Source organism: Thermobia domestica, chromosome 10 (genome assembly GCF_964235325.1).
Source record: "Thermobia domestica chromosome 10, izTheDome1.hap1.1, whole genome shotgun sequence".
Lineage (NCBI taxonomy): Eukaryota > Metazoa > Arthropoda > Insecta > Zygentoma > Lepismatidae > Thermobia > Thermobia domestica.
This window is the reverse complement of record NC_137463.1, coordinates 123,343,831-123,371,692: the sequence shown is the minus strand read 5'-3', so window position 1 is coordinate 123,371,692 and position 27,862 is coordinate 123,343,831. Positions and strand designations below refer to the sequence as shown.

The window sequence follows — 27,862 nt, the reverse complement described above, 5'->3', positions numbered from 1 at the left end:
AAATTGATTTCCAAGTTCACATTTCCCACAAATATTCAGTTTTTATTGAGTTTCTAAATATCTCTTTAGGTGGATTTGTGCGGTTATGGAAGTCATGGCTTCAATTGGTTTGCTTTGCTCAGAGATTAGTTTATTATTTAAGAAAAGAGTAATTACGAACCACCATAGGAGGTAAAGAATAATGTTGCAAAATTCCACATTATGTAGATTTGCAAATAAAACAGAAGGAATACAATACTATTATATCCAGCTTAGATGTTGAATTACTTATACACTATAGCGCAATGGTTTCCGGAATATATGTTGAATTATTTAATTATTTTTCATATGATACACGGAGGATTAACACAGTATAACACAGAAAACATTTATATCTCGACAGATAGAAAAATTAAAATGAATGCATCCGGGTTGAGGATCACTAGATTGTTTCGTTATTTGTTTAATTATTCCTTCACATATTCATGTATTCATAACGAAAATGTTAATTTTTTTAATGTTAATATCCATAGACAAATATTTATAATTTTAACACAATGGGAACAAGTTCAGTTAGTATACTTGATTTAGTGCAAATCTTTTGCCACGGTAGTTTTAAAAGATCACATACCATTGACATATAATTTTAATCTTTACAGAATTATACTATTTCTGTCATAACTAAGTACCTTCATGGTATATATTACAAATATATTCAATATGTAACAGATTTTTAGGAATTTGTATTAGAATTGTTTTCCATGTCCTTATGATGGACAGTTTATTGAATAACTTTTGCCACACAGGTATTGTATTATAATAATTATTTTATAGCAATTATTGAACAGTAAATAATGTATATTTAGCTCATACATACAGATATCTCATACAAAATTTCATTACACAAGAACATATTAGAAACCATTTTTTCTCTTGTAATAAGAATATGTGAGAATATTAGAAAAAAGCATAGATAGATACTTGAAATATGTGCTATCAAAAATAAATTTGTGTAATTTTATCAGATTCCTCTGTAAATCTTAGCTAATATTTTTCTGTTTTTATTGCCAATATAGTTATTACAACATTGAAAGTGTAATAAAATAATAAGCAATAAAATAATGTTCTACTAGATAAAAAGTACTAGTTTTATACTTGAAAATTCTTTTAATAAGGAACACTAAAATACATTATTTTTCTTTGTTATCTTCGACTGATTAGCATAATCAAAACATTGGTTGTGGAGAACATTGTATGCAAAATTCGTCACGAAATTACGTGCCATATTTTACGAAAAGTCTTCAGATAGTACAAAAGAATATATTGTGAAGACGAGGTATTAGAAATTAATCTTCTCCGTTTTAAATGAAAGAAAAGAAGATATCCAAAACCGAGGAGCATAGCTTCATATCAATACACACACTATAGCGCTAAGAACACTACCATAAATTTAGAGTATTCGCCCTATGTATGTAATACATCTGTAAGAAGATATTGCAATAGACACATGTTCTCTCATTCACGATAGACTTGATCATGGCATGATTATTCGACATTCAGTATTATCTAGACATGTAGTCACCCTAAGAATAACAGCAGATACATTTATTTTGTGGGAAATTTATGATATTGACTGGAAAACATGCATTAATAATGACATAAAATCATATTGTGAAGTAGTAGTGTAAGGGTACTGCATTCTATAGTAAGTGTGTGCAGCATGAATGCTCTTTTAATGCATTTTGCTAAATTTGTTCCTTGTTTTAGAATGTATGGCCAAAATAATTATTTATTATTAAGTCAACTCAGCTGCATTGCTTAGCACTTCAAACATAGATATATTGCTGTACAAACTACACAAACCGAAGAGCTCCTTCGTGGCCATATGGTTAGCGTAAGTACCTTTGGTGACGGATACTAAGGTTCGATTCTCTGTGGGAGCTCATATGATTCGGATCCTATGTTAAGGTATAGGTCCCAGTCTCATATGAAAAGGACACTAAACTCAAATCCAGCCAACAAACAACACAAAGTGAACCGAAAGAAGATTTGGCATATTATTTGTGTCTTATGATACACTTTTATGCGTAAAATTGTTTATTGTTTGTTAATTTTGTGTTTGATATTTTAGTTCTCTTTCATAAGTCAGAGTTATGGTCAGAAAGTTTTCATGGAATTTTTCTTGCATAATGTTGGTGTTTTAGCGAAATTTTTAGTGAGTTCGCTTTTTTAGCACATAATTCCTGGCCAGTCTTTCAAAACGGAAACAAAATTTTGGGCAATTAGGAATTCTACTGGAATATTATTATTATTTTATTATATATATTATCATAGTGTTGAATAAAAATTTTGTAAAGAGAACTTTATTATTAACTGTAGCCATTAGCTATTCTGTAGATAAAAGAACTTAACATTGCATAAAGATATAGATACATAAGAGCAAATATAAAGAAATTGGGAGTTATAGAATAAGAGTGTGGGTATGAAATAGAAAAAATATCTGCTCTATTTTGTGTTACGTTCTTGAAGTGATTGTCGAAAATATTTCTATGAACACAACGTATGATAATTTAACATGGATTTTTTTCTTTAGAGTTTGAAAGAACTGCAGTAAGAAAAATGTAATTGTGGATGTGTCAGGAACTTTTACATGTATATCTTCGTTGTTTATTCTTAATAAATGTACTTTATGTTAAATGTACAAACTTTAAAATAATTGAAGGGATTTATGGCGTGGTCCTGTAATTCAGATCACGTTGGAGGCAAGATAATGAGGTGGGGAATGGTTAGTCTTGCGTAATGATCTTTGCATCCACAAACTCCACCAAATTTAAGCCCCAGTCGTGATTCGGTGGCCGCGTTAATGACAGGTCCCGTCCTTCATAACCTGTGTGTTGCATAGAGCCGTAAAATACAAAAATTCAAACCAAAATTTTAGAATAGTTTCAAGAGCTTATGTTAAACTTCAAAGTAATGGCTTACTTGCTTCAATTCTCGTCGAAACGTGTCTGCGTTATATACGCAAATCAAAAATGGCTATGGAACGATATTATGGAACAATTCACTTTGCAAGTATTCCATAAACCAATAGTACCTTCTCACAGTTTCTGTAGAAGTATACAATTCCAGTGAGATGAAAGGTACCATGCTATAGTTATATCATTAACTTAATAACAAAGAGAAATTAATATTTTGCTGCAATAATCTTTTTGAAGATGTTTGAGATGAAATGTGGGTGCAGTGTATACAATGTGATATGTGAAGTTATGAGAAATTTTCTGATTTACAAAAAGACGATCGTGTTTGTTATTTTTGTTAATAATTGTAACGCATTTATGGTAAATTTTATTTCACTCACACGTGTCTTTCTTCATGTTAACATATTCACAAACAGCAGAGTATAATGATAGAAACTACTTTTCCATATTCCTCTTACTATTTCATAACTTCACTCTTTTTTCACACATTTTTAGTAATTATTTGTTTTTAGAGCATTTGAAGCACTTCAGTTTTGTTATATATTAGAATCCATTAAATTTCCCGTAGGCTTGTAACGAAAGTAATTATTTAACATGAAAACTTACGAAGTTATTTATGAAGAGCAAAATTGTATTCCGTAACTCATTCTGTTCCCCAATTTAATTTTCTAATTACTTTTCCCAGCGTCATTTTAAACTAAATGTTAAAAAGTGTCATATTTCGTTTGAATCAATTTCTTTAATGATGTAATTGAATTTTTTGTTTTTGCCTTCTATCAATTTTTTCTTCCTGTATCTAGCTCTATTAGGAATGTGATACGTCAGGAGGGAGTTTTCTACTTAGAAAGGAACTAAAATCATTTTCATATGTGTCAACGATGTTTTAAAATGTTTTTTTTTTATTCAAATTCTTTTTTCATTACTCATTCTACATGAGATGTGATATGTGTATAGCTTTAAACTGGCTTTCCAACCAGATGTCCTCACATCGGGAATCGAACACGAGTTTGTTTCGCTAAACTTAATAACTTGTAACCATAAAGCTAGAAGCGACAACCATTAACACAATTTGAAGTTTTATCTTTCCGTAAATTGTAATTTATCAGTAATTGAAGCGTGCTTCGAAATATTGTAGCACTTTATTCGCATTTTGTAAAGTTTGTAGAAAAAAAAATAAATAGATCTCATTTTAAAGGATGCATACAAAGGCCATTGTTTAATAAAATAATTCTATTTAACACGTTAACTGCCGGCCAAAATTAGCTGGTTGGGCCCCAGGCGCCATTGATGCAGTATTATGTAACTCCCACTGAAATATTCACTGGTTGCTATAACCCTCCTCCCATAAAGTTAGTAAGAAAAAACCTTTTTCACAGGCCATTAGTTCCAGTATACTTTCGTGCGCCGTATTGGTCCGACAGCACGAATAAATAGCTTTAGTTGTGAGCCAACGGCTGGGAATAGAGTCATAAACTCAATATTACAATGTTGGTCCCATCGGACCAACGCGGCGCAGAAGGAAAGTTCACTTTTGGGCCCATCGGCCCAACACGGCAGCCAACGTTGTTTTGTTAATTTTAGTATTTAGAAAAGTCATAATAGTTATCTACCTATTGGATTAATTTAGCAGATTCTTAATTGTAGTAATGAGTTCCCTACATCATTATTCGAATACGTATTTCAATTATTAAATTTTGCCACTATTTTTTGGTCTATCTGAAAGCGCCATATACAGTATTATCACAATGCCATATGTAATCTTCATTAATAATAACTCCAAAATAAATCCTGATATCCATTTCGCAAGAGATTTTTCTACGGGGACTCCCTCTATTTTGCTCTATTCTGTACGTTAAGTCCACACACTTCGTAAAACATACCGGAAGCGATAAGATGAGAAGATGTCTGACGGCTTTTGAAAGACATCTCTGTTTACACATGTTCCTATTTATTTTTTTATGAACGAAAAAAAATGACTTGCACGTTTCTTTCATAGTGATCTTCTATTGCGCAAGTTATGCATAAAGTTAAATCACGTCAGTGACATACCAAGAGATTAGATACTAGAGGGCGCAGTGTTTGACTACAAATACATATTTTTTATGTAGTATCACATACACAAGTACAAACGACCAAAGAGCAACAAAAAATAATTTTGTTACAAAAGAGAAGGAAATCTGGAGTTTATTTCATTCTTATTTTGCTGAGTCATTACTCGACAATAAATTATGTTGAATTGTAGTAATTTGTAATTATAACATTAACACGATAACAGATTACTATACGAAGTTGCTTTACGTATGGAACATGTTGCTGTGTTGCAATAAAAAAACAGTGTCATCCAAGATAAATCAGCAAAATCATTTTGAAATTATTGACAAAATAGATTTCTTATTATATGTATGAAAATAAGTAGATTTGATTACTTTGATTTGTCAAGAATTGTCGCCATTAGTGATTATCCAAATCTAATTACTATATCAAGGATTATTCAATTATTTATGAATTGTTAGTATGTTCTTCCGAACATGTGTAAACATAAAATAATTTTGCCCTGCTACTTTTATAGACTATTATTAAATTAAATCTATCTAGTCCAATACAGAAAAAAATCACTAGTAGATCTTAGGACAAACTCTTCTTTCAATAATTTATATTTGTGATATTTTCACTTTATATAGCATTCTTTACTCAAATAATTTGAGTCATGCATTGAAATCGAAGATTGTATAATTCTCACTTTCCATCAAAACAATACACATTAACTCAAAATTTTTGTTGGATCTATCATATGATCCCTAGAATTGATTACTAGAATTTAGAATGGGAAAGTTGTAGTTCCGAATGTTAATTAAAACTTTTCCGCATATAAATTTCTATTCAGAAGTGTGGTTTGTGTTTAATAAATTAAATAGTTGATCAAAGCACGTTCAACTATTTAATTCAACATAAACCAAACTTCATAAAGAGATAACCATTTAGGAATAAGCTCTTCTGGAAACTGTAGGTTCACGTGATTTCTTACTTTAATAAAATAATCTGTTCAGCCTAAATGAAATCACTATGAGACAAAACTAGAATATTAATTTCATTTCCAAACTTACCCCTTGTCACTTCGTTGAGTAGTACTTATAAATACTAGAAAATGAACATGATAATATTCCAGCATTAACAAACCCCGTAAAAATAATAGACATCATCATAGGTATTCAGCCATTATTGGAAGGTCACTTGCCGCTTCCATGCTTCACGGTCTTCCGCTAACTTCTTCAACTTCACGTGCGACTTTTCTGTTTTGATATAGTCTACAGGGTTTGTATGATAAGTAATGAGACCAGGTCTGGAAACATTGTTTTATTGATCTGATCTGTACAGGGACTTAAAAGCTTTCGAAGTACTCTCCTCTTGCGTCGATGCACTTCTGCAATCGATGTTTCCACGCTGCAAACGCCCCCTGGAAGTCAGCAGCCGGCATGTCCTTTAGAAATGTGGTCACGGCTGCTTGGATGGCTGTGACGTCTGCAAAACGGGTTCCTTTCAAGCGTGGCTTCAGCTTCGGGAAGAGGAAGAAGTCGGCCGGGCTCACATCTGGGCTGTAGGGTGGTTGTGGAAGGACTTCCACCCCAATCCGGGTCAAAAAGGAGGTCACTAAGAAGGCGGTGTGGGCAGGGGCATTGTCGTGATGCAACTTCCACCGGCTAGCGATCGCCGGTCTTTTCCGCTTGACGCTCCTGTGCAGTCTCTCAAGGACTTGTTTGTAGAAGGCGGCGTTGACGGCTTGTCCTTGGGGTACAAACTCCTTGTGGACCACCCCCACATTGTCAAAAAAAACAATCAACATTGTTTTCACCTTTGACTTCGACATTCTGGCCTTCTTGGGGCGCGGGGACGCAGGAATGTGCCACTCCGCGCTTTGACGTTTCGTTTCAGGGTCGTACTGGAACACCCACGACTCGTCACCTGTTATGACGTCATCTTCAAAGTTAGGGTCACTGTTCATGAGGTTCAACAGTTCCTGACAACAATCAACACGTCGTTGCTTTTGTTCGTCAGTCAACACTCGCGGCACCAGTTTCGCACAGATTTTTCTCATTCCCAATTGTTCCGTCACAATCTTGTGCACTGTTGTGTGGTTCATATCGAGTTCATCAGCAATCAATCTCAACGATAATCGACGGTCTGAGTTCAGGAGATCCCTCACTTTTGCCACAGTTTCGTCCGTAGTCACTGTTGTCGGGCGTCCAGCCCTCTCCAGATCCTCAACGCTTTCCCGGCCGTTCCGGAACGCACTGTGCCAACGAAACACCTGGGCTTTGGATAGGGCTTCCTCTTTGTAGGCCTCCGTGATGAGAGAAAGCGTCTGAGTAGCCGTTTTCCCCAGGCGAACGCAAAATTTGATCGCATAACGCTGTTCGATGGAACCCTCCATGTTTGTTGATTTTCCGCCGTGACAAGAATGTTCACAAGGGCTTTGTCCAAGGCTTGTCCGCGCTCCACTAAGGCTCGGAGCCAACTGACGCGCGGTGCGTTGCTTTGCTCGGACCCCCCCCTACATCCTCCATCACCGACAAACCCGCTCCAGCGACACGCGCGCCGCGGCGCGGCGAGTCTCATTACTTATCATACAGACCTTGTATTAACTGTAGCCTCCTTCGCCTCCTCCCTCTCTTTCCTGCCACCATATCCTCTAGCACGTCCCTCGTCATACAGTTTCTTCTTAGGCAATACAGTCTCAACCAGTTTCTCTTCCTCTTCTTAATAATATCTAAAATTGTTCTTTTCTCCTCCACCATTTCCAAGACCCTCTCATTCATTTTCCGCTCATATGGCATCCCTTAATTAGAAACTTGACTACGTATTTTATAATCTATCAATGCATTGCACTTGCATGTTTAAAATATTTGATACAATTGTAGTCACTAGTACATATCTATTAACGTTAGTAATTTTATTTATATCTTTACAGGCAGAAAAGGGTATCAGATCAGAGGATCGCAGAATTGGAAACACTAATAGCTCTGCAGAAAATGAAGGGGAAACTTGTAACAGTTCCTGTAGGATTTGGAAAATTTGACTTACAACAAATGTAAGTGAAGAATGCATTAAGTTATACTTTCCTTTCCAAACTGTTCTCTAAACAGCTTACTAAGTTCCGTTGGGTGTAGATGTATGTAACAAAGCTTTATGTTTGAATTTATCCTTGCTCCTACAATTTTCATACTGTTTTCCAAACGCGAGAAGTCATCAATGTTTTCTTAAAGTTTATGTTTAGTAGTGGTATAAAATTGTTATCCACATTCTATGATAGATAAAAACACATCTCAATTTGTACATGATTATTCACAAGAAATTTTAAGTTATTTCAGCACAGGCATTAAAATGATTTCTGCCATATTTTCTTTAAAACCTTAACTTGTAACTTAAAATTCACATCACACATCAGATAATAAGGCAACATAGCTACAGAAATGGGAAAAGTATATGTGACTCCAATTAACAATTCATATGCAATCATTGTGTATATATAAGTGACTCGAGTAATGACAATGATATATCACATCTTCTAACTTTCGAGTAAAATGGAAAAGAATGTTTAACATTCTCATGGAATTCAATGTAATGACTAGAGCCTGGAAGTTGAGGGAAAATCCTCTTTTTTACGAGTGCCCGAACACGAGGCTTAACATAATATATGCTCATTTTGGGTCATTGTAGGCCACAGAATGGTGGATTTTATTTGTCCTTTTTTTTTTGCCTTTTTCGGCGTTTTTTTTTTTTTTTTTTTTTGTTTATTGGCCTTTTTTAAAAGCTTTTCATAGGTCTTAACGTCCTTTTTTGCACTTCATCTTTTGACAAGAAATTTGCTGGCCATTAACTCGAATCACCACCAACTCTTAAACATATTTTCTTTAGTAAAGAAAATTCCAGTGATAAGATATTCTTCAACGACTGGACTGATAAGACCAGATATGTAACAATCACAAGTCAAATAAGGAGGCGTAACAATGTCCTCCAGCAAGGGGAGGAGGTGGGGAAATTTTCTTATTTTAGTTTTTACTTCAGTTTGTGGAAGAAGGACAGAACGTTAATCTACCGGAAGCTTGTATTTCTTGAGCGTTAAATATGTAATTCTAGTTAAATTGGGTCTTATTTTTATGTCCTTTTTTCCAATTTTTAGGTCTTTTTTAAAGATATTTTTAGGTCTTTTTATATGTCCTTTTTAGGCAATTTTTAGGTTCTCAACTTTCGAGCCCTAGTAATGACATATACAAAACAAATTTTCCCAGGTATCTGCTGGAACATTTCTGAAATTAAACTACCTAATACTGTTCGGTGGTCCGATCTCAACCTTTTCCACCTAATAACTCAATTTTAGTGCAAGTGGTGTTTACCATTGCCTTCCCCTGAGACGCTCATGTATAATGTTTTAATGTGAATTGATAATTGATGTCATACTAAAGTTTGATGATTAAATTACATGTATACTTACTTGTTTCTTTTTTAAGAAATCTTGATTCTGTCAAGGAAATTTAAAATTCACTTTTAATTGTTTGAAAATCTTTAGATTTATGTTTTACCATCAAAGCAGAAACTCATTGAAGTAGGAAAGGAATTATTATTATTATTATTATTATTATTATTATTATTATTATTAGTAGTAGTAGTAGTAGTAGTAGTAGTAGTAGTAGTAGTAGTAGTAGTAGTAGTAGTGATAGTAGTAGCATGTGAAAGCTCTCTATAATATGATAAATGTACAACTGAGGGGTGCTTTTGTATGTTCTTTGGTTTATCTCATTATCTTATGGAGTATGTTCAAGCGTTCGCAATCATGACATGATAATGGGAAACAAAGAAATAAGCCCTTCGTTCTTCTTTAACTCAGCTTTATTCTTAAACTCTTTAAATCAAATAATGTTACACAGCGAGCCAATTACAGAGCGAACAAAAAATGGAAACCTGTGTTTCTTTCCTGGAAATCTTATTTTGACAAAATTCAATATTTCTGTAAAGTAAATACAGAAAGATATCTCCCATCTCTTTCTTCATTCCCTCTCCCCTAGCAGGTAAAGGCAAGCGGAAGGATAAACGAGGGAACGACTCTTCGATCTTGACGCACAAAGAACAGTGCCAATCAAGTTAGCATGAATCTTTAAACAGAATATGACAAATTGATTCTTCCTGTAAATAGAACTGTCAATGTATTTCCTAAAGAAATATCCATTTTTTCAGTCTTCGGATTTATATGTTTTTTATTAAAGAATTTTGTATTTCATTTCTCGGTACAAAAAATGTAAAGTATTTCTTATACATAATATTAACAATGAACTACAGTAGTATATTAGTTCTTACATAAAGTCAGTACAACTGAACAAACAAATAAGTTCCTTACAAATCAACATTCGTTTTCATAAATTATTTTTGACATCAATTTAATTACTCTAGTTTATCGAAGGTTCAAGGTTCAAAGCACTACAAGCAATAACTTTTTTTCATCAAGCCGACTAAGTGGCAAAGAAGCAGCTGATGTGAAGGAATATGTAAAATATACACAAATAAGTGATGCATAGATATTTTACATGTTTTAAATAGTTACATATGTTTAATATCTGATGAAAAACAAATAAAACATCATATTTACTTGACTTACGTAGTTGACCATATTAACCTTTCCGAAACTATGAAATCTGAAGGATGATCAAGGGATAAAGTGGAAAATATTGAAAACTGTCTTGTAAATATATCGCCTTAAAATGAAGAAAAAAACACGCCATAAGTTCAATTGCTACAAAGATAGAAGTAAAAGGGAATAAATTGGTAAAACGAAGTCATACAATTGTTTAGTGATTAGGAGCTAAACGATTCTAAATTGTTGCTGAATGAAGTAATACTAAGCTTAAGGTGTTACAATAGTTCTTTATAATAATAACGTTCCATATTCTGCTTTGAAGACTATAGATCCATTGGAAACCAGACTAAAGCTCGCGTATGAAAAACTAGTATTCTCTATGTTTCATTCCCTACGCACTCTTATGAGTAAAAAACTTAAACTTATTTATACCGTATAGCGAGTTCATATTATGCATTCCATTTATTTTAAGTTAATATAGTCCAAATATGAGTAGGTATATTTATTTGAAACCATTTATTTTGCTTGTTTTCAGGGGCCGTAGAAGACGATCTGTAAGGCCATCACCGTCAGTTCTTCCAGATTTGAAAGATATGGACCCACAGGATTTGGCATTGTTGGAATACCTCATCTACAACGATTCACGGCCAGAAGGAGAATCCGAAGATTGGGAGTACCCTTCACCAGTTTTAAGGGTAAGTACTATAGAACAATACATACACTTATAGCCATAGGTATTTTCAGGATTATGCAACATGAGGGACACGAAGTTGGTTGCCATCATAATTTCACAATATTTTTTCTATTTCCATTTCACTGAAACAACTAGGTAGGAACAATTATTACGTACACTTTTGGTAGTATTCGAGAATTGTCGCAGATTCTACTTTTTGCCAATATATGAAAAAGTCAATAATCTTCTGTATAGCCCTTAGTTGAATTAACTTGATCCATGAAATGTCAATGGTCAGGGTAGAAGGGGGAATTGGGCGCTGAGGGTAATAGGGCAGAAAACTTTTTTAAAATTTATATTTTACCTTTCAGTATATTTTTTATGGAATTTAATTACACCAAAATTTTGGGTGGGTAGATGTTGATTTAAAAAATAAAGAGCTTAGATGAATTTTGAGAGGGTGTAATAATGACAAAAAAAAAAAAAAAAAAAGATTTGTTTTAGAAATGACATTTGAAACCTAGTTTCAGGTTTGTGTGTGTTTCGGTTTCAGTCACAATAAATCCTCATCTATTAATGTTTTGAGCCAGATTTTTGACTGCTGCTTAAAAACATCATAGGAATGGTGCCGTGAAGAGCAGCTAACTTGAATCCTCACTCTGAGGCAGTTAAAATTTTGTTAAAATTTGTACCTCCCAATTACCCCCACGGGGTAATTGGGCGCATGATATGGGGGTAAATGGGTAGACGTGACGCTAGCACCGAGGGCGAAAGTTAAGCTATTTTGTTCAACTTAGACCTCCAGTGGCCGTTGCGTATGCCAATAGTGCTGATGCTGTAAATAGGACCTGTCTATTAATCCAGTTCCAACACATGCTCTATTGTAATAGTTTATAGTTATTTAGCGTTAGTCTTATTACCTTCTCCTAGGTTTCTTTGAATATCAGAGCCTGTTCTCTTGTTTTTTCTATATTTTTACGTTTTCGACCAAAGTTTTGACGGCTTATATATATATATATATATATATATATATATATATATATATTTTCGTATGTGATATATTTTGGATTAAGTTCACAAGACAATATACTGTGCTATAAATAATAACTGGAAGGTTTGAAAGGGCATTCAAATATCTTTGAAATTTAGAAATAAATTACTCCTTATTTTGCGTAAACAAAGGTATAATTTTTTTCTAGTCCACATAAAACTATCAGTTTTTAAGTGGAATACAATTTATATACACCAAATGAAAGCTTGAGTTTTCTTAATTTACAACCAATCACTCCCAGGGGTTTATGTGCACCGGCAATGGCTTAAATCATTTTGCACCCAATTACCTACTTGGAGGTAATTGGATGGAAATCAGATCACAAAAATAAAAATGTTGCAGCATCAAAAGTAAAGATGCTGAAAGCTTACCACTACCACAGTAGGTGCAGAAGAACCTGCAACATACAATCAGTTTTAAAAACTAGAAAAACACCTATAACCTGTGAGGGGAAAATGTTGACAAAAACATATCTCCAATTTCCCCTTTTTACCCTATAGAAAATAAGGAATACAATTATTATATCTTTTTCTTCTAACACAAAATTATCTTAAAACTTCAACAGTGACGAACAGTTTTCCATGTTATAACTTACCTGTAGCATAAAACAATAGCTATAACATTTATCTAATTAATTATCTCTATCTGAATAATTATCTTTAGTCATAAAGGATGTATATTTTATTTTTCTAAATGGACTGACATATACATTGCTAACATAATTATGTCTTACTTCCTTGCAAATCTTATTTGTTAAATTAAAACATTTTAAGTTACGAAATTTGTTCTATGACAGAAATCAATTAACTCATCACCCTTACAAGTAAAAGGTCCAAATGGAAGAATCGAGTTGCGGGATGAGACATAGTGTGTCTCATAGAGGACGTGAAAATATGTACATGTGCAAAGTTATAGCGACTGAGCGCCATAAGAAACGGAGAGGGAAGGGGTCAAAGTTGGTGCGGAAGGCCTATGTTGTTATAGAAATACATCATATAAAGTGTTCAGTCGTAAAAATAGTGAAAGATAGAGAATACAAACAGTAGTAATTTCACATATTGGCAAAAGACGAATGGGCAGAGTAGGTCATAAACCTCCGCCGCCATCTTGAAATCCACCATTTTGAAATCTGTGATCTTTTTGAAGTGGAAAGGTAGTCATGTGATATATCAATTAGGACCAGCATGTTCTCAAAAAGTCAATTATGAACTTTAGTGATCGTTACCTGTACTTATTTGGAAGATTTAGGATCATCTTTATAGTTATTTACGAAAATTTAGGAGACTGATACTTATGTTGAAAGTTTGGGTTATTACGAAAATACATTCTACTGCAGTAGCCCACTTTTCATCCAGATAACATGCTCGTCCCAAGTTACTTTTGCTTACGAAGGTGGACAAATAAAGTTGAGTGAAAATATAGCAAGTTGTGAAAAAATAGTGGTCTACATACAGTACGTCATAATTGCATTCCAATCTATCAGATTTTATTGCGTTATGGTCAATATTAATAAGTATGTCATTTAACAAAAGGTAGCTATATAAACTCAACATTCTTTTCAACCAAAAGCGAAAAACAAAGAGGAAACGGTTCTTCCAGACAGTTCCTAACAGTTCTCTTCGGCACTATGTGAAGCAAGTCGGAAGTAATGTCATAAATAATAATGTACTAATATACACATTGGATATCAAATTTCACTGTTAGTTTCCTTGGCTTGTAGATATGTTTAACTTAAATTTGTTTTCGTGATAATCCAAATTTTTAACATACAAGTATCAGGCTCCTAGATTTTTGTAAAAAGGCCTAACTATAAAGTTGATCCTAAATCTTCCGAATAAGTACAGATAATGATCACTAAAGTTCATAATTGACTTTTTGAGAACATGCTGGCCCTAATTGATATATCACATGACTACTTTTCCATTTCAAACAATATCACAGAGTTAAAAATGTCGGATTTCAAGATGGCGGCGGAGGTTCATGATCTACTCTGCCCATTCATCTTTTGCCAATATGTGAAACTACTACTGTTTGTATTGTCTATCTTTCACTATTTTTACGACTCAACACTTTATTTGTTGTATTTCTATAACCTAACATAGGCCTTCCGCACCAACTTTGACCCCCTCCTTCTCCGTTTCTTATGGCGCTCAGTCGTTATAATTTTGCACATATATATATTTTCACATTCTCTATTAGACGCTATATGTCTCATCCCGCAACTCGATTCATCCATTTGGACCCTTTACTTGTTAGTGCGTAACATGATTAATAGGCCTATACATTTTATAGAACAACACAGGATCTTTTAAATCTAACTCAGTGATTATTAAAGCTGTTATATTTTAAGTAGTGTTACATCCTATTTCTTGTGGGCCTACTAAAGATTAAAGGGTCAACTTGAAAAATCAATGAGTATGGATTTAAAACATAGATAGTAGGCAGATTGTTTATAGCATATTTATACGTCGATGTTTCGTTGAGGGGGGAAAACCTTCCTTCCGAAGCAAAAAATGGTAGAATTTCGTTAAATTCTTCTAATACTAGGATAGGTAAAGTTAGGCTACGTAGATTTGTTTTGGTATTTTTAATTAGCTTTTACCTTCATCTAAACATTTGACCCCTTAATCTCAATATAAACCAATATAATTAAATGTTAATTAAGGTTTTCACTATAATTTTTGCTCACTATTTACTTCAAGAAAGACAAGTAAACTTATAGATATTTAAAATGGCAGTTAATAATTGAGCACTGTGAACATTTGAGATATATATCTAATGCATATACATTTGAACTGTTACCTAATTTATAAATTTTGTTGTTGTAGGACTGAAGTTGCCAGTAGAATTTTCTTGTTGCTGATCTCAAAATCCCCCAAAGCTTCATCATTTTCCAAGGAGAAGAAGCCTGTACAGGATAGAGCAGTGCTTCCAATGTGGCTGGATTCAGTGCTGTGATCCTGTACCTATTTCATCTTCATGTCTTCGTTATGCTTCCCATTTCCAGAAGTGAACTAAGTCTTCAGCTACAGTTTTGTATTATTCATTATAACTTTTATTGTCGCCATTAAAATCTTGGTGTTACATTATTGAGGCTGGTCCTTTCTCAAATTATTGTTGTTGTTATCGTAATATAAAAAAGGTTACGTACAGAAATTTAGAAACAGATATTTAATTACAACTTTAAGATATAAGATTGGTCCCTTACGAAATCAGTGCGATCCAACGAAGAAAACGCATTTATGTTTTATGAGTTTTATTGTGTAATAAATTTAGTTTTATATGGATTATGGTTTGAGTGCTACCTGAAAATACATTTATAAAATTACAACCATAACTAATACTTATCTATGAATATCGTAAAATCGATTTTTATGTTTATTTAACTTTCGTTAATTTTAAATAGATTTCAAACCATTCAATAGTTGTATGTCTGGGAATATGGTACAACATTTTTAATAAGAAACACTATTTAAATTAGAACAAAGTGTCATACAAGCAAGTCATTGGTACATTATCAATAGCAAAATAATTTAGTTAAACTCTGAATTATGTAAACCAGAACTGAATTTGGAAAATGTCTTAACAGAAAAGAAGAGTGTACGTAAAAAAATAGCCGGTAATAGTATTTAGTACTTCAATGGTTACGAAATATTTCATTGTTTTATTATTTATTTGCATTGTTAAAAATCAGTGTTAATTATTATGTAATGCTTTAGGTTGTGGGAGCAATCTTTTATTAGCATCTGAAAACGTACACGAAACTAAATATATACTATAAAAAGAAGTATAAAAATTACTATATTATAATCGGATTATTTTGTAAATTTAGATTGGTTTCTGAAAAGGAGAAACATTACCAGAAAACATTGCATTTACGTTGGAGGTAGAAACTAAAATGTGGAATTTTTATCCATAATTTCACTCATTTAATAAACTTTACCGTAAAAGTATTATTTTCATTGTTCATTCATTTTTCTTTCACTGAAAAGAGAAAAAAATGTGATAATATTGAGTTTTAAATTTTGTGTATATAGTGTCATTATTTATATTATTTATTATGTCATCGTTGTGAAATTGTATTGTTCTGTTTTTTTGTCTTTTATTTTGATACGTATCATGTAATTTGGTTGTAATTATATCATGAAATAAATATTTCTATTTGATGTTACAAGTGTTTTTGGTTTAGAACTTTCTGAACTGATCACTCTATATGAGTAACTCAAGATACAACTAGATCAAATCTTAATTCTTATTTCAAGCAAAGTCTATAACATTATTAGTGTTTAACGGAAAAAATGTGCACAGAGTTTATCGGAAAAAGTGCGTAGAGTAAAATTAGATACGCATTAGTGAAAAAGCTCATGCACAGTTTTCGAGAAAATTAAGAAAAAGGAATTATTCTGGAAACTCAAAAAGAAAACCAATCCACTTATTAAGATGAGACTAACACTGAAGTATACCCTCTAAGCTTTTCATTATGACAGTAATAACAAGAGAGAACGTAGTATGGTTAATGAGATATAGTCCAATCTTTAAACTTTGTTTCCTAATTAACTAAAGCATTACCCAATGATAAGACATACGAGGAGTAGTCAACAGGTTCCCGGAATTCTGTTGTAGCTCTTTATTACTACAATATAAGTACAGGTTTACTTAATTGCCTTCAAAGTTGGTACCTTCGGAACACACACACACATACCTGTTCTACCGATCCTACGATTGTTGGAAACACGAACGAAAGTCCTCTTCTGATATCTTCCTAAGTTTAGGCGTCGCGTTGGTTTTGATCTCTTCTGCGTTGAAGGAACGGAAAAGGCCCACTTTTAGCTTTGGGAAGAGCCAAACATCCGGTCGTGCTAAACTGTTTTTAAGGATATCAAAGTCTCTGTTGATCGATCTGTGAAATTGCATCAACTGATCATCACACATTCCTTCGATCAGCTACATTACTCGTACACTGCCTGTTATGACGTTTTAATACTTGTCAAATTTATAAACGGCAATAAGGACTATGCTGTACGAGATTCATCGTGATTGCATCACAAATGCCAAAACTTGAACAACATTCCTTGAACTTTCTTGACTGTTCCTCGTATATCAGTCGATACACCACATCAAGCTTAATGAAATGACATGCTTAGGTGTAAGATCTGATTCATAGTTTTCGAGAAAATCGACAAAAATAAACTTATTCGAGTTAAAAAGTATGTTGTTCCTTGCCGATAATAACTGATAGTTTTGCTGAAAGATTGTTTATAATATATTATTGTTAACATGTTAACTTTTAGATAGTGTCGTCTTCTAACAGTGACTCAAAACAATGACATAATATTCCGAACAGTTACGAACGTACGGTGCTTCCTCAATATATTTCAACATTTGGCTATATAAAATCGATTTTCAGCAGTGTTCGTGTATCTTTAACAAAACTAAAAACAATGAATAAAATTTTACAGTTTAATCAAAGTTGCGTGATGTAGATAGATAGTATAACAATATCCACTATTTTGATTAGTGGAAAAGTGCATAGTCTAAGATGCACATGACACATGCATAAAAGTGTACACAAAGCAATGATTTAATAGGACCATATGTACAATAACACAATTGAAAATCAATAAATATATAAGATGGAACATGTAATGACATTAAAACGAAAGAATGACAATGTAGCATCCATCACCTGAGATGTAGCATTTCAAGGTAAGAGCTTCTCTAACGGAATGGGCCGTTACATATGGAGTATTCAGTTTTCCTTTATTTTCTGATAGTCGATTACAAACGATACTATTGTTTTGTGTAAAAGTAAGAAATTAGATTTTTTACAATATATTTTTCTCCAATTACCGTATTTTAATTTACGGTTACACTATAAAAATAATCGAGTTTCTTTTTAAATTCTGATTCACGAAGTAAGTTAATAATGAAGTGAAGTTCTACGAAGCAAGTGTATTTTCTGAATAATGGCAAAATAGGGCTTAAGACTTCTAATTATTTGCTACGTTTAACAGCAGAAGAAAGTTCTATCTTTATAAAACCATCGCACAGTAGTAAATACTCGGAATTCAATATTTAAACATGTAACAAACGAGTTCATTGAACTGAATAAAATGATATAGGTAGGTGTAAATTCTAATGCGTAGTTTCAGGAAAATCGTTAACAAAGTTTTGTAAACCTAAAAATATGTCCTGTACGAAAATCATGCTATCTATTAAGATGAGCTGATCCTGGAATATACACTAATCAAGGACTTCTTTATAACATCAAAACGACGACAGTAAAGGCATGATTAACTTTTAAACTTTACTTTTTCTTTATATGATAATGTGTAAAGAACATATTCGTGTAATTTTCTACAGCACTGGGAGAAGATGAAGTTTTCACATTGTTAATGTCAAATTTAGCACTCTTATTGAGAAATACCTGCATTTTTCGAATTTCTAAAGGAAATAAGAGAAAATTGCTGTTTAGCTCCCTTTTGGGGGTGTAAACACGAAAGTACATTTTCTTTATGGGAGATTCAGTGTTAAATTTTGGAAGCAGTTTTCTCCAATAATTATTCGTAACAATTTTGGGGCAAATGAGTTGTATTTGTTACAGAATTCAAGAACACAAATTCACAAAGCTAGTAAACCCGTATCAAACATTGTTTTGGGAAGGCCTTCCCTTTTGGAGGCAAGGGGCGTAAAAAGACGGTGGGTGATGTGTTCCCAAAATCCCAATTTATTTTCGGAATGCCAGTAAGCGTCAAATTAATCACAAATGTCACAGAATTAATGCTCCAATGCTCCGTAGATTTAAGAGTGACTGATAATGGGGCTTACAGCCCCCTTTCAAAAATAAAAAATTACCATAAGTATCTTTAGGAGGGACATACGAAAAGAAGGTTTTTTTTTGTTAATTAATGTGAAATTTGGCGTCATTGTAGTAAAAAAGTATGCGTTTTTTAAATCTGGAATGCTATTTTGGTAATGCGCCGCCTTAGGGGGCTCAGGGGGCGAAGCATAATTTGCTGGATCTTTATAAAAATTCAAAATTTTGTTCCGGAAATGCCAGTAAGCGTCATATTTTTCACAGCTGTCACAAAGTTAATATTCTAATGCTCCATGTATGTGCCAGTGACTTATATGAGTTATAGCCCCCTTTCAAATAAAAAAAATCACCATAAATATCCTTAGTAGGGGCATACGAGAAGAACGTATTTTTTGTCAATTAATGTAAAATTTGGCGTTGTTGTAGCAAAAAGGTACACGTTTTTTTTACATCTGGAATGTTATTTTGGTAACCACTGCCTTAGGGGGGCATAGGGGGCGAAGCATCAGATGATGGATCGTTATAAAAATTCCAAATTTTGTTCCGGAAATGCCAGCGAGCGACAGATTTTTCACAAATGTCACGAAATTAATATTCCAGTGCTCCTTGCATGGTCACTGACTTATATTGGGCTATAGTTCCCTTTCAAAGATTTAAAACAAAATCACTATAAATATCCTTAGTATAGACATACGAGAAGAATGATTTTTTTTTCAATTAATGTGAAACTTGGGGTTGGGTTAGCAAAAAGTTATGCGTTTATCAAATCTGGAATATTATTTTTGCAATGTACCGCTTTAAGGGAACATAGGGAGTAAAGCATAAATTGGTGAATCTTTATAAAAAATTCAAATTTTACTTTGGGAAAGCCAGATTGATCAGAAATAATACAAAATTAATATTCCGATGCTTCTTGCATGTGCCAGTGACTGATATTGAGCTTAAAAATCACATTAAAAATTCACGATAAATGTTCTTAACAGGGACATACGGAAGAAGCTATATTATATTAATTAATGTGAAATTTGGCGTTATGATATTAAAAATCTGGAATATTATTTTGGTAACAGGAGGCACAGGGCACGAAGAGTAATTTGGTACCTTTGGGGGTCATAGGGGAGGACTGATAGAAATTCCAAATTTTATTTTGGGAGTGCTCATGAGTGTCAAATTAGTTGCAAGATACACAGAATTAATGCTCCATACTACTCTTATGTATCAGTGACTAATATGAGACTACAGCTCTCTTTGAAAAGCATCATAAATTCAATATGATTGTCCTTACGCAAAGACCTACTGGCAGAAGCATTTTTTTATAATAAATGTGAAATTTGGCATTATTTTAGAAAAAAATGTTTGTTAAGAAATAATTCTTAAGTGACAATTAGATCATACCCATGTATGGATTTCTTTTTGGGGCGTGGACTCAGAATTTCTTTTGTCTAATGGGAGTGTCAATGTGAAATGTTGAAAGCAGTTTTCTCTAATTATTTGTAAGAATTTTGCGGTAAATTTGTATTTTTAGTTAGAAATTACAATAACACTCTTTCGCTTGTACCTATGATGGTTGTTGCCTCTGGAATTTTATTACGGCCATTCCTTCTTATTGGCCAACAGTAGCGACAAGAAAAATTCAAAGTTTTCGTTATTTGTGTTATTGGCGTGAGCGTAAAAATAATTACTAATATCACAGAATTTACGCTCAGAAGCTACTTCCATGTGCCAGTGGTCATTGTGGAGCTACAACTTCCCCTTCCCGATCCCAAAATCACTTTGTTAACCACAATAAATATCCAAATCACCTTCTTATACGACTACGATTATAAATCTTTTAAAAGAGAAGTTTGCGGAATGACTTATTTCTATGGGGTGGTGTCGAATGGCCCCCAAGTAGTCCAAATCTTGCTCCAAGCGGTTATTTTCTTGTGGAGATTCCTAAAACAAATTCTATAAAAAATCATGAGCGTAGACATGATCACTTCAGATATGTTGGAGAAGGTGTTCACAGTGGCTTTAGTAAATCGCATTAATTCATGTCTTGCTCGTTCACGAGGGCATGCTGAATAAAAGTAAGTTCATTTTATCTATCTTACACTTAGATTAATGAAATCTTTAAACAATTTAGTTAATGACAACTGAGCCCAAAAAAGTGTTGTTTTTAAAAAGGAATAATATGTTTCCTTGGGTTTATGGTATAGCCTTACTCAACTTGATCCTTATTCCTCGCGAGACATTTGTTTTTACTACAACCATGTGTTCATAGTACACGATTTCCTGACGTGCTTACATGTGCAGTATACGAGTAAGCTACTGCGTGGAAAGTGGGATCATACAGTTATTGTGTAAGAAGTAGGGAAAGGTTACGTTTTTATGAATGAATAAAACAATATTAAAAGTTTAAAGGTCACCTATTAGACTTTAATTTTTAAAATTACTTCTCATTAAGATTTTTTCGTTCGTGGTATCCGCGACATTTTTCACTGTCATTTTGTGTTCTATTTCGAGCTGGTTTGCTTAAGTCTGCAGAAAATATATAGGTGACTTGTATGTGTGATTTTATGCTATAAGAGTCCATTTTGGTTTTTAAAAACGCAAAATTCTTTGATTATATTCAAGGGATGCCAAAACAACGAACCTATATCATCAATCTGCTACACTGGCAGACGATATTCATTTACACTAGATTCGAGATTTAAAAAAAAAATCAAAACATTCTTCTACAATAATGACAAATTTCACATAAATTGTAAAGCATATTTTCCTTCTTCCCGTACGTCCCTGCTAAGGATATTTATCGTAAATTATATGAATTTTGAAAGGGTGGCTGTAGCCCAATATCAGTCACTGGCAGATGCAAGAACCATCGGAATATTAATTTGTACCATTTGTGCTTAATCTAACGCTCCCTGGAATTTCTAAAATAAAATTGGAATTTTTTATAAAGATCTACCAAATTATGCTTCACCCCCTGTGCCCCCATAAGGCGGTGCGTTACCAAAATAACATTCCAGATTTCATAAACGCATAATCTTCTGCTACAGTGACGCCAAATTTCACATTAATTAACAAAAAATACCTCCTTCTCGTATGTCCCTACTAAGGATATTTATGGTGATTTTTTATATTTGAAAGGGGGCTATAGCCCCATATAAGTCACTCGCACATACAAGGAGCATTAGAATATTAATTCTGTGACAGTTGTGAAAAATCTGACGCTTACTTGGAAATTCCGGAACGAAATTTTGAATTTTTATAAAGATCCAGCAAATTATGCTTCGCCCCCTGTGCCCCCCTAAGGTGGTGCGTTACCAAAATAACATTCCAGATTTGAAAAACGCATACTATTTTGTTACAATGACGCCAAATTTCACATTAATTAAGAAGAAATACCTTCTTCTCGTATGTCCCTGGTAAAGATACTTATGGTGATTTTTTATTTTTGAAAGGGGGCTCTAGCCCCATTATCAGTCACTCTTAAATCTACGGAGCATTGGAGCATTAATTCTATGACATTCGTGATTAATCTGACGCTTACTGGCATTCCGAAGATAAATTTTGGGATTTTGGTAACACATCACCCACCACCTTCTTACGCCCCTTGCCTTCCCAAAATAATGTTTGATACGGCTTTACTAGCTTTGTGAATGAGTGTTCTTGAATTCTGTAACAAATACAACTCATTTGTCCCAAAATTGTTACGAATAATTATTGGAGAAAATTGCTTCCAAAATTTAACATTGAATCTCACCTAAGGAAAATGTACTTTCGTGTTTACACCTCCAAAAGGGAGCTAAACAGCAATTTTCTCTTATTTCCTTTAGAAATTCGAAAAATTCAGATATTTCTCAATAAGAGTGGCAAATTTTACATTAATAGTGTGAAAACTTCTTCTTCACCCAGTGCTGTAGAAAATTACAGGAATTTTGGAACAGCCTGTATATACCGGAGTTTGGAATGCAACCCGGAGTTTGGAATAGTAGAACTTTTGAACCTGAAGCGATACACAAATAATGGTTATACCCAAATTAAGCCTTGTTTATGTATATATTTTTAAACTAGGAAGCAACTATTGAAGTACACAATGAACCACACAGTGTTGCCAGATGTAACCAAAGGTGTAATTCTTTTTTTTTTTTTTTTTTTTTTTTTTTTGCAAAACATGTAAATTAACACATAACTCATACGTATGGATGTTCTTTCATTAATTTTCAGTTTGTTTAGTTAGAGTAGCTTGGAAACTATGGAGGAGAAAAAAGAATTTTTCATTTCCACCGATAACTAATCGGTTATGGCCTCTGTAAGGGAGAACTAGAGAAATCATAGTTTTCATGAATTAACAGTCTGAATTGGCAACTTTGCTGACGTTTCAGTGCATCAAAATGTGTGTTAAGGGTCTGTCTACATTACGCAATTCCTGAAAAGAACGAAAAAGAAACTTTGAAATTATTATGATAAAACTGTTACTTTCATGCATCAGGCAATACTGCTACCACCACGCAATGAGCTATATGCTCTACAACAGATGCTGGAAGTACCCCCTCTTTTGATTCAAACACAGATTTACATGTTTCACCATGTTGGCAGCAACTTTACGAAGAGTAGAAGTGTTAATGTTCTCAATGGTATTGCGAATGTTCGTTTCCAAGTTTTGTAAGTTCGAGAATTGTCCCTGTATACCTCTTGCTTAAACTAGCCCCATAGAAATGAATAGCAGCGTTGCCGGGTGTATGTAAGTAAAAGGTTTTTTATGATAATTTCAAAGTTTCTTTTTCATTGTTTTCAGGAATTGCATAATGTAGACAGATCCATAACACATCTTTGATGCAGTGAAACATCAGCAAAGTTGCCCATTCAGAGTGTTAATTCATGAAAACTACAATTTCCCTAGTTCCCCCATTACAGAGGCCCCATCCGATTAGTTATCGGTGGAAATGAAACATTCTTTTTTCTTCTCCATAGTTTCCAAGCTACTCCAACTAAACAAACTGAAAATTAATTGACAGAATACCCATACGTATGAGTTATAAGTCAATTTACATGTTTTGAAAAAAAAAATGCTTACACCTTTGGTTGCATATGGCAACACTGTGTGGCTCCTAGTGTACTTCAATAGTTGTTCCCTAGTTTAAAAATATATGCATGAACAAGGCTTTATTTTGATATAACCATTATTTGTGTATCGCTTCAGATTCAAAAGTTCTACTATCCCAAACTCCGGGTTGCGTTGTATATTGGACCCCTGTATATATATATATATATATATATATATATATATATATATATATATATATATATATTGATAATCACACCGATAATCAATCAGATGAATTGAATGATATGTTCAAAAGTGAATTCTCATGAGTCGTTTTCGAGAAAATCAAAAGACACTATTTTTATTGTATTAAAACGTATGCTATTCGTTGCCAATCAGACACAATACATAGTTTTATTCTGCTCGAATAGTTTTATTAGGATAACTAACTTTTCTTTCTTTCTTTCTCCATGGTGGCCCTTAAGACTTACCAAGTCGATAGCCAGTAGTTTGCCTGATGGCATAACGTCGAGTAGCAAACAACTCGGTTCGACACGTGCCAATATATTTACCTTCTGTATACAGTTGGAAGTCATTTTTTTTATTTTCATGATTTCATGGAAATTATATATCTATATCTATATCTATATCTATCTATCTATCTATCTATCTATATATATATATATATATATATATATATATATATATATATATATATATATATATATATATATATATATGTATATATGTATATATATATATCTTCGCTTTTGTACTACTACTACTTATCTGCACAAAAGCAAGCAAATCGCCTTTTTGAGTACTTTTTTCATCATATTTTATTGAAAAAAGTGTTATGAACGACTAAAAAAAATTGAAAACTTTCCTTAGGCCGGGTTTGAACCCACGCCAAAAGCAATTCTTCTTACCAGCCTACAGCGCTAGCATGAACAGTCACGAGGACAGATAGCAACAAGCGTATGATTTCTGTTATATACAGAGGTATAGGCTACATAGCAAGATACGGATAACGCCAACCTATCAGAATCGTGTATTTAGTTACTACTTCCGGGAGTACTCTCCCGAGCTAGATCTCAACAACCTAGTCCAAGCTAGAGGTTAACCATGTCAATAAAATACATTTCAAACGGTTCAGCCATTTTTCGTTATGATAGACAACTATTTTTCATTTATATACTATGTAGATATACGTTAATAGTATTGTTACTGTCCACGATAAAGTCCTTTGGGCTAAAGGAGACGGATCATCAACGAAACTAAGGTTACTTAAAGTAAAGTTTTAATGATTTCCAAACGAAAATCGAATCCGAGACTACACGAACCACAGGCGCATACGCTACCCATTAGACCAACAGGAACGGTTACTGCTCCTTTAACTGTGTCGTAGACATTATCATTTCCATCGTCTCCAGGTTTGTTCGGTCATACCGGATCACGGGTCTGACTGATTCCAGGTAATGAAATTCTTATCCAGTTTCATTACGGTTTTCAATAACAAATGTATCACAAGGTTTGTTGCAACCCAAACGTGTAAGAACTGACTGTGATAAGATACTTTGTTCTAAAAGCTGAGTTTAATTACCGGCAAGAGCTCATGTGGTTTTGATCCCACGTTAAGCTGTAGGTCCATGTCTCATATAACCTCGCTGCTGAATGGGACGCTAAAATCAAATCAACTATTACAACTAATAACATACATTCTAGAAAGAGCTCTGCAGACCATTTTCTTCATAATAAATATTTTTTTCATTTCAAACAGAGCAAACATAAATGTATAATTACAAGCATTCTGTTAAAATCTTCCGAAGTATTCAGAAACCTAAGAAAACTAAACAAAAAAACAAGAAACAAACAAAAAGAAAGTGATTTGATGTATGAACTTCTACCAAACATAAGTTCTAGCAAGCAAAGTAGGCTATTTTAGCATTGTTCAATTTGATCAGTTGCTACATTTGCTAATAAAAAGTTGACGTGACAAGTTCTCCCTGAAATATACGCAAAGGAGAAAATACCTTTTGATCAAAGATCCGGCTTTAGATTGGTTGATTTATATAAAAAGATCGGGGATATATATATACAGCCGCGTAACAACATTTCGAATATAGGAGGGGAAAAGTCTTTTTGTTGCGCCCGTCTTACATCAGCGCCCCCAATCACAGCGCGTAATTTCCACTAATCTTTACAGTATTACTGTTATGTATTTTGTGTGTGGGGGGGGGGGGAAATAATTGTAATTTACGAAAACAGCTATACATTTGAAAAATTAAAATATTGACTTACTTGAAGTAAAGACAGCTTCTTCACCCACTCAATGTATTTATTCAACACAAGAGTCGTACATTAGTAAAACTAGTAAACCTCATTTGATTTGCAGCGGGATATATATGAAGTACAGTTTACTATTAATTAATCACTAAATAGTACGACATGATTGTTCCGTATATGTTCGGCACTAAAGCCTTATTCTCACTCTCCAGAACTCATAGGCTGAAGACATATCACAACCACAATTTTTTTCCTAAAGTGATCAAAAGATTCTCACAATACACCTACACGCACACTTTTCTTATTTTACTCTCACACCACAAAGGGTTAATCTTCAAATGTTTCAGTACATAGATTGAACTGCACTGCAAAATAGCCGGATTTTTGAGACGTGCTTTATTTTTATTTAAAAAAAAAACGGCTTTAGGAAAGAGAGCGGAAATTTTAGCTCTTTCGACACAACTAGGATCTCATAAGTCTCACATTGGTTGCCTAACCATATCAAGGTATTGAAATTTATACATCTTGAAATGTGCTGTTTGGGTTCCTTAAATTCAAACTGGCAGACAAAAAAAAAAAAAAAAAAAAAAAAAAAAAAAAAAAAAAAAACCACTGCCGTTCCAGAAACACTATTGTTTCAGATACTCTTCAATACATAATATTAGAACCGAGAAGGCTTCATAAGTTTGTTCATATTTCAGAAGAAAATGTTTCACTAATAGCAGCATAATATGATTTAGTTTAAGGAACTGGAGCAACAAAGCTTAGTGCAGTGGCTCTTCCCTTTTATTTTCCTTCAGAATACAGTACTTTTTTTAAAGTTAGACTATGATGAGAAAAGAAAGCTGGAACACATTGTTTTTTCATCGGTAAATATGATATATTAAAAGAAAAAGATCCCAAGCCAAAAAAGCATTGTAAAGATATTCGTTTTTTTTTTAATAATAAAATCAGTTTCTACCGAGACCTTAAACCACTATTCAGAACAGGTATTGTTCCCATCACTAACTTTTCACCAAAACTTTTTTTTTTTTCGTTAAACATTATTCTAAGAACTGTACAAACAATTCGTTCAAACTAGAAAAACTTACACATTAACCCTTTTGAGATTTCCACTCTTTAGGTAAATTTTAGACTTTCAGTCAAGCAGCTATTGCGTCGAGAATATTTATCGTAGAATCATGGTTCATACCCCGTTTTATTCGGAATGAAACAGTGTTTTCCTAATTTGTAAATTTCCCTAATATGTACCTAAGGCAATAAAATTGCTGTGCAAATTCCTTAAGATTCCTTTTAAAAAGTCCCCATTTCCTGCGAATTTCTTCCCTCCGGTACACAACATGGACATGCGAATGTTACCAAAAAACTTTGCTTCACTCCAAACAAAACGAGGTATGAACCATGATACTGGGGTAAATA

At 33.4% G+C, this 27,862-nt stretch overlaps 1 protein-coding gene across 1 annotated transcript in view; it reads left to right on the top strand.

The window, feature by feature from the left end:
- The window catches only part of LOC145662697 (uncharacterized), a 357,041-nt gene extending 340,581 nt beyond the window's left edge, over positions 1 to 16,460 (top strand). The window contains exons 3-5 of the mRNA XM_081728541.1: positions 7,924 to 8,043; positions 11,120 to 11,279; positions 15,137 to 16,460. Coding sequence (XP_081584667.1) covers positions 7,924 to 8,043; positions 11,120 to 11,279; positions 15,137 to 15,142 — 286 coding nt within the window. The 3' untranslated portion in view covers positions 15,143 to 16,460. The remainder of the gene's footprint in view (positions 1 to 7,923; positions 8,044 to 11,119; positions 11,280 to 15,136) is intronic.
- Positions 16,461 to 27,862: the final 11,402 nt, after the last annotated feature.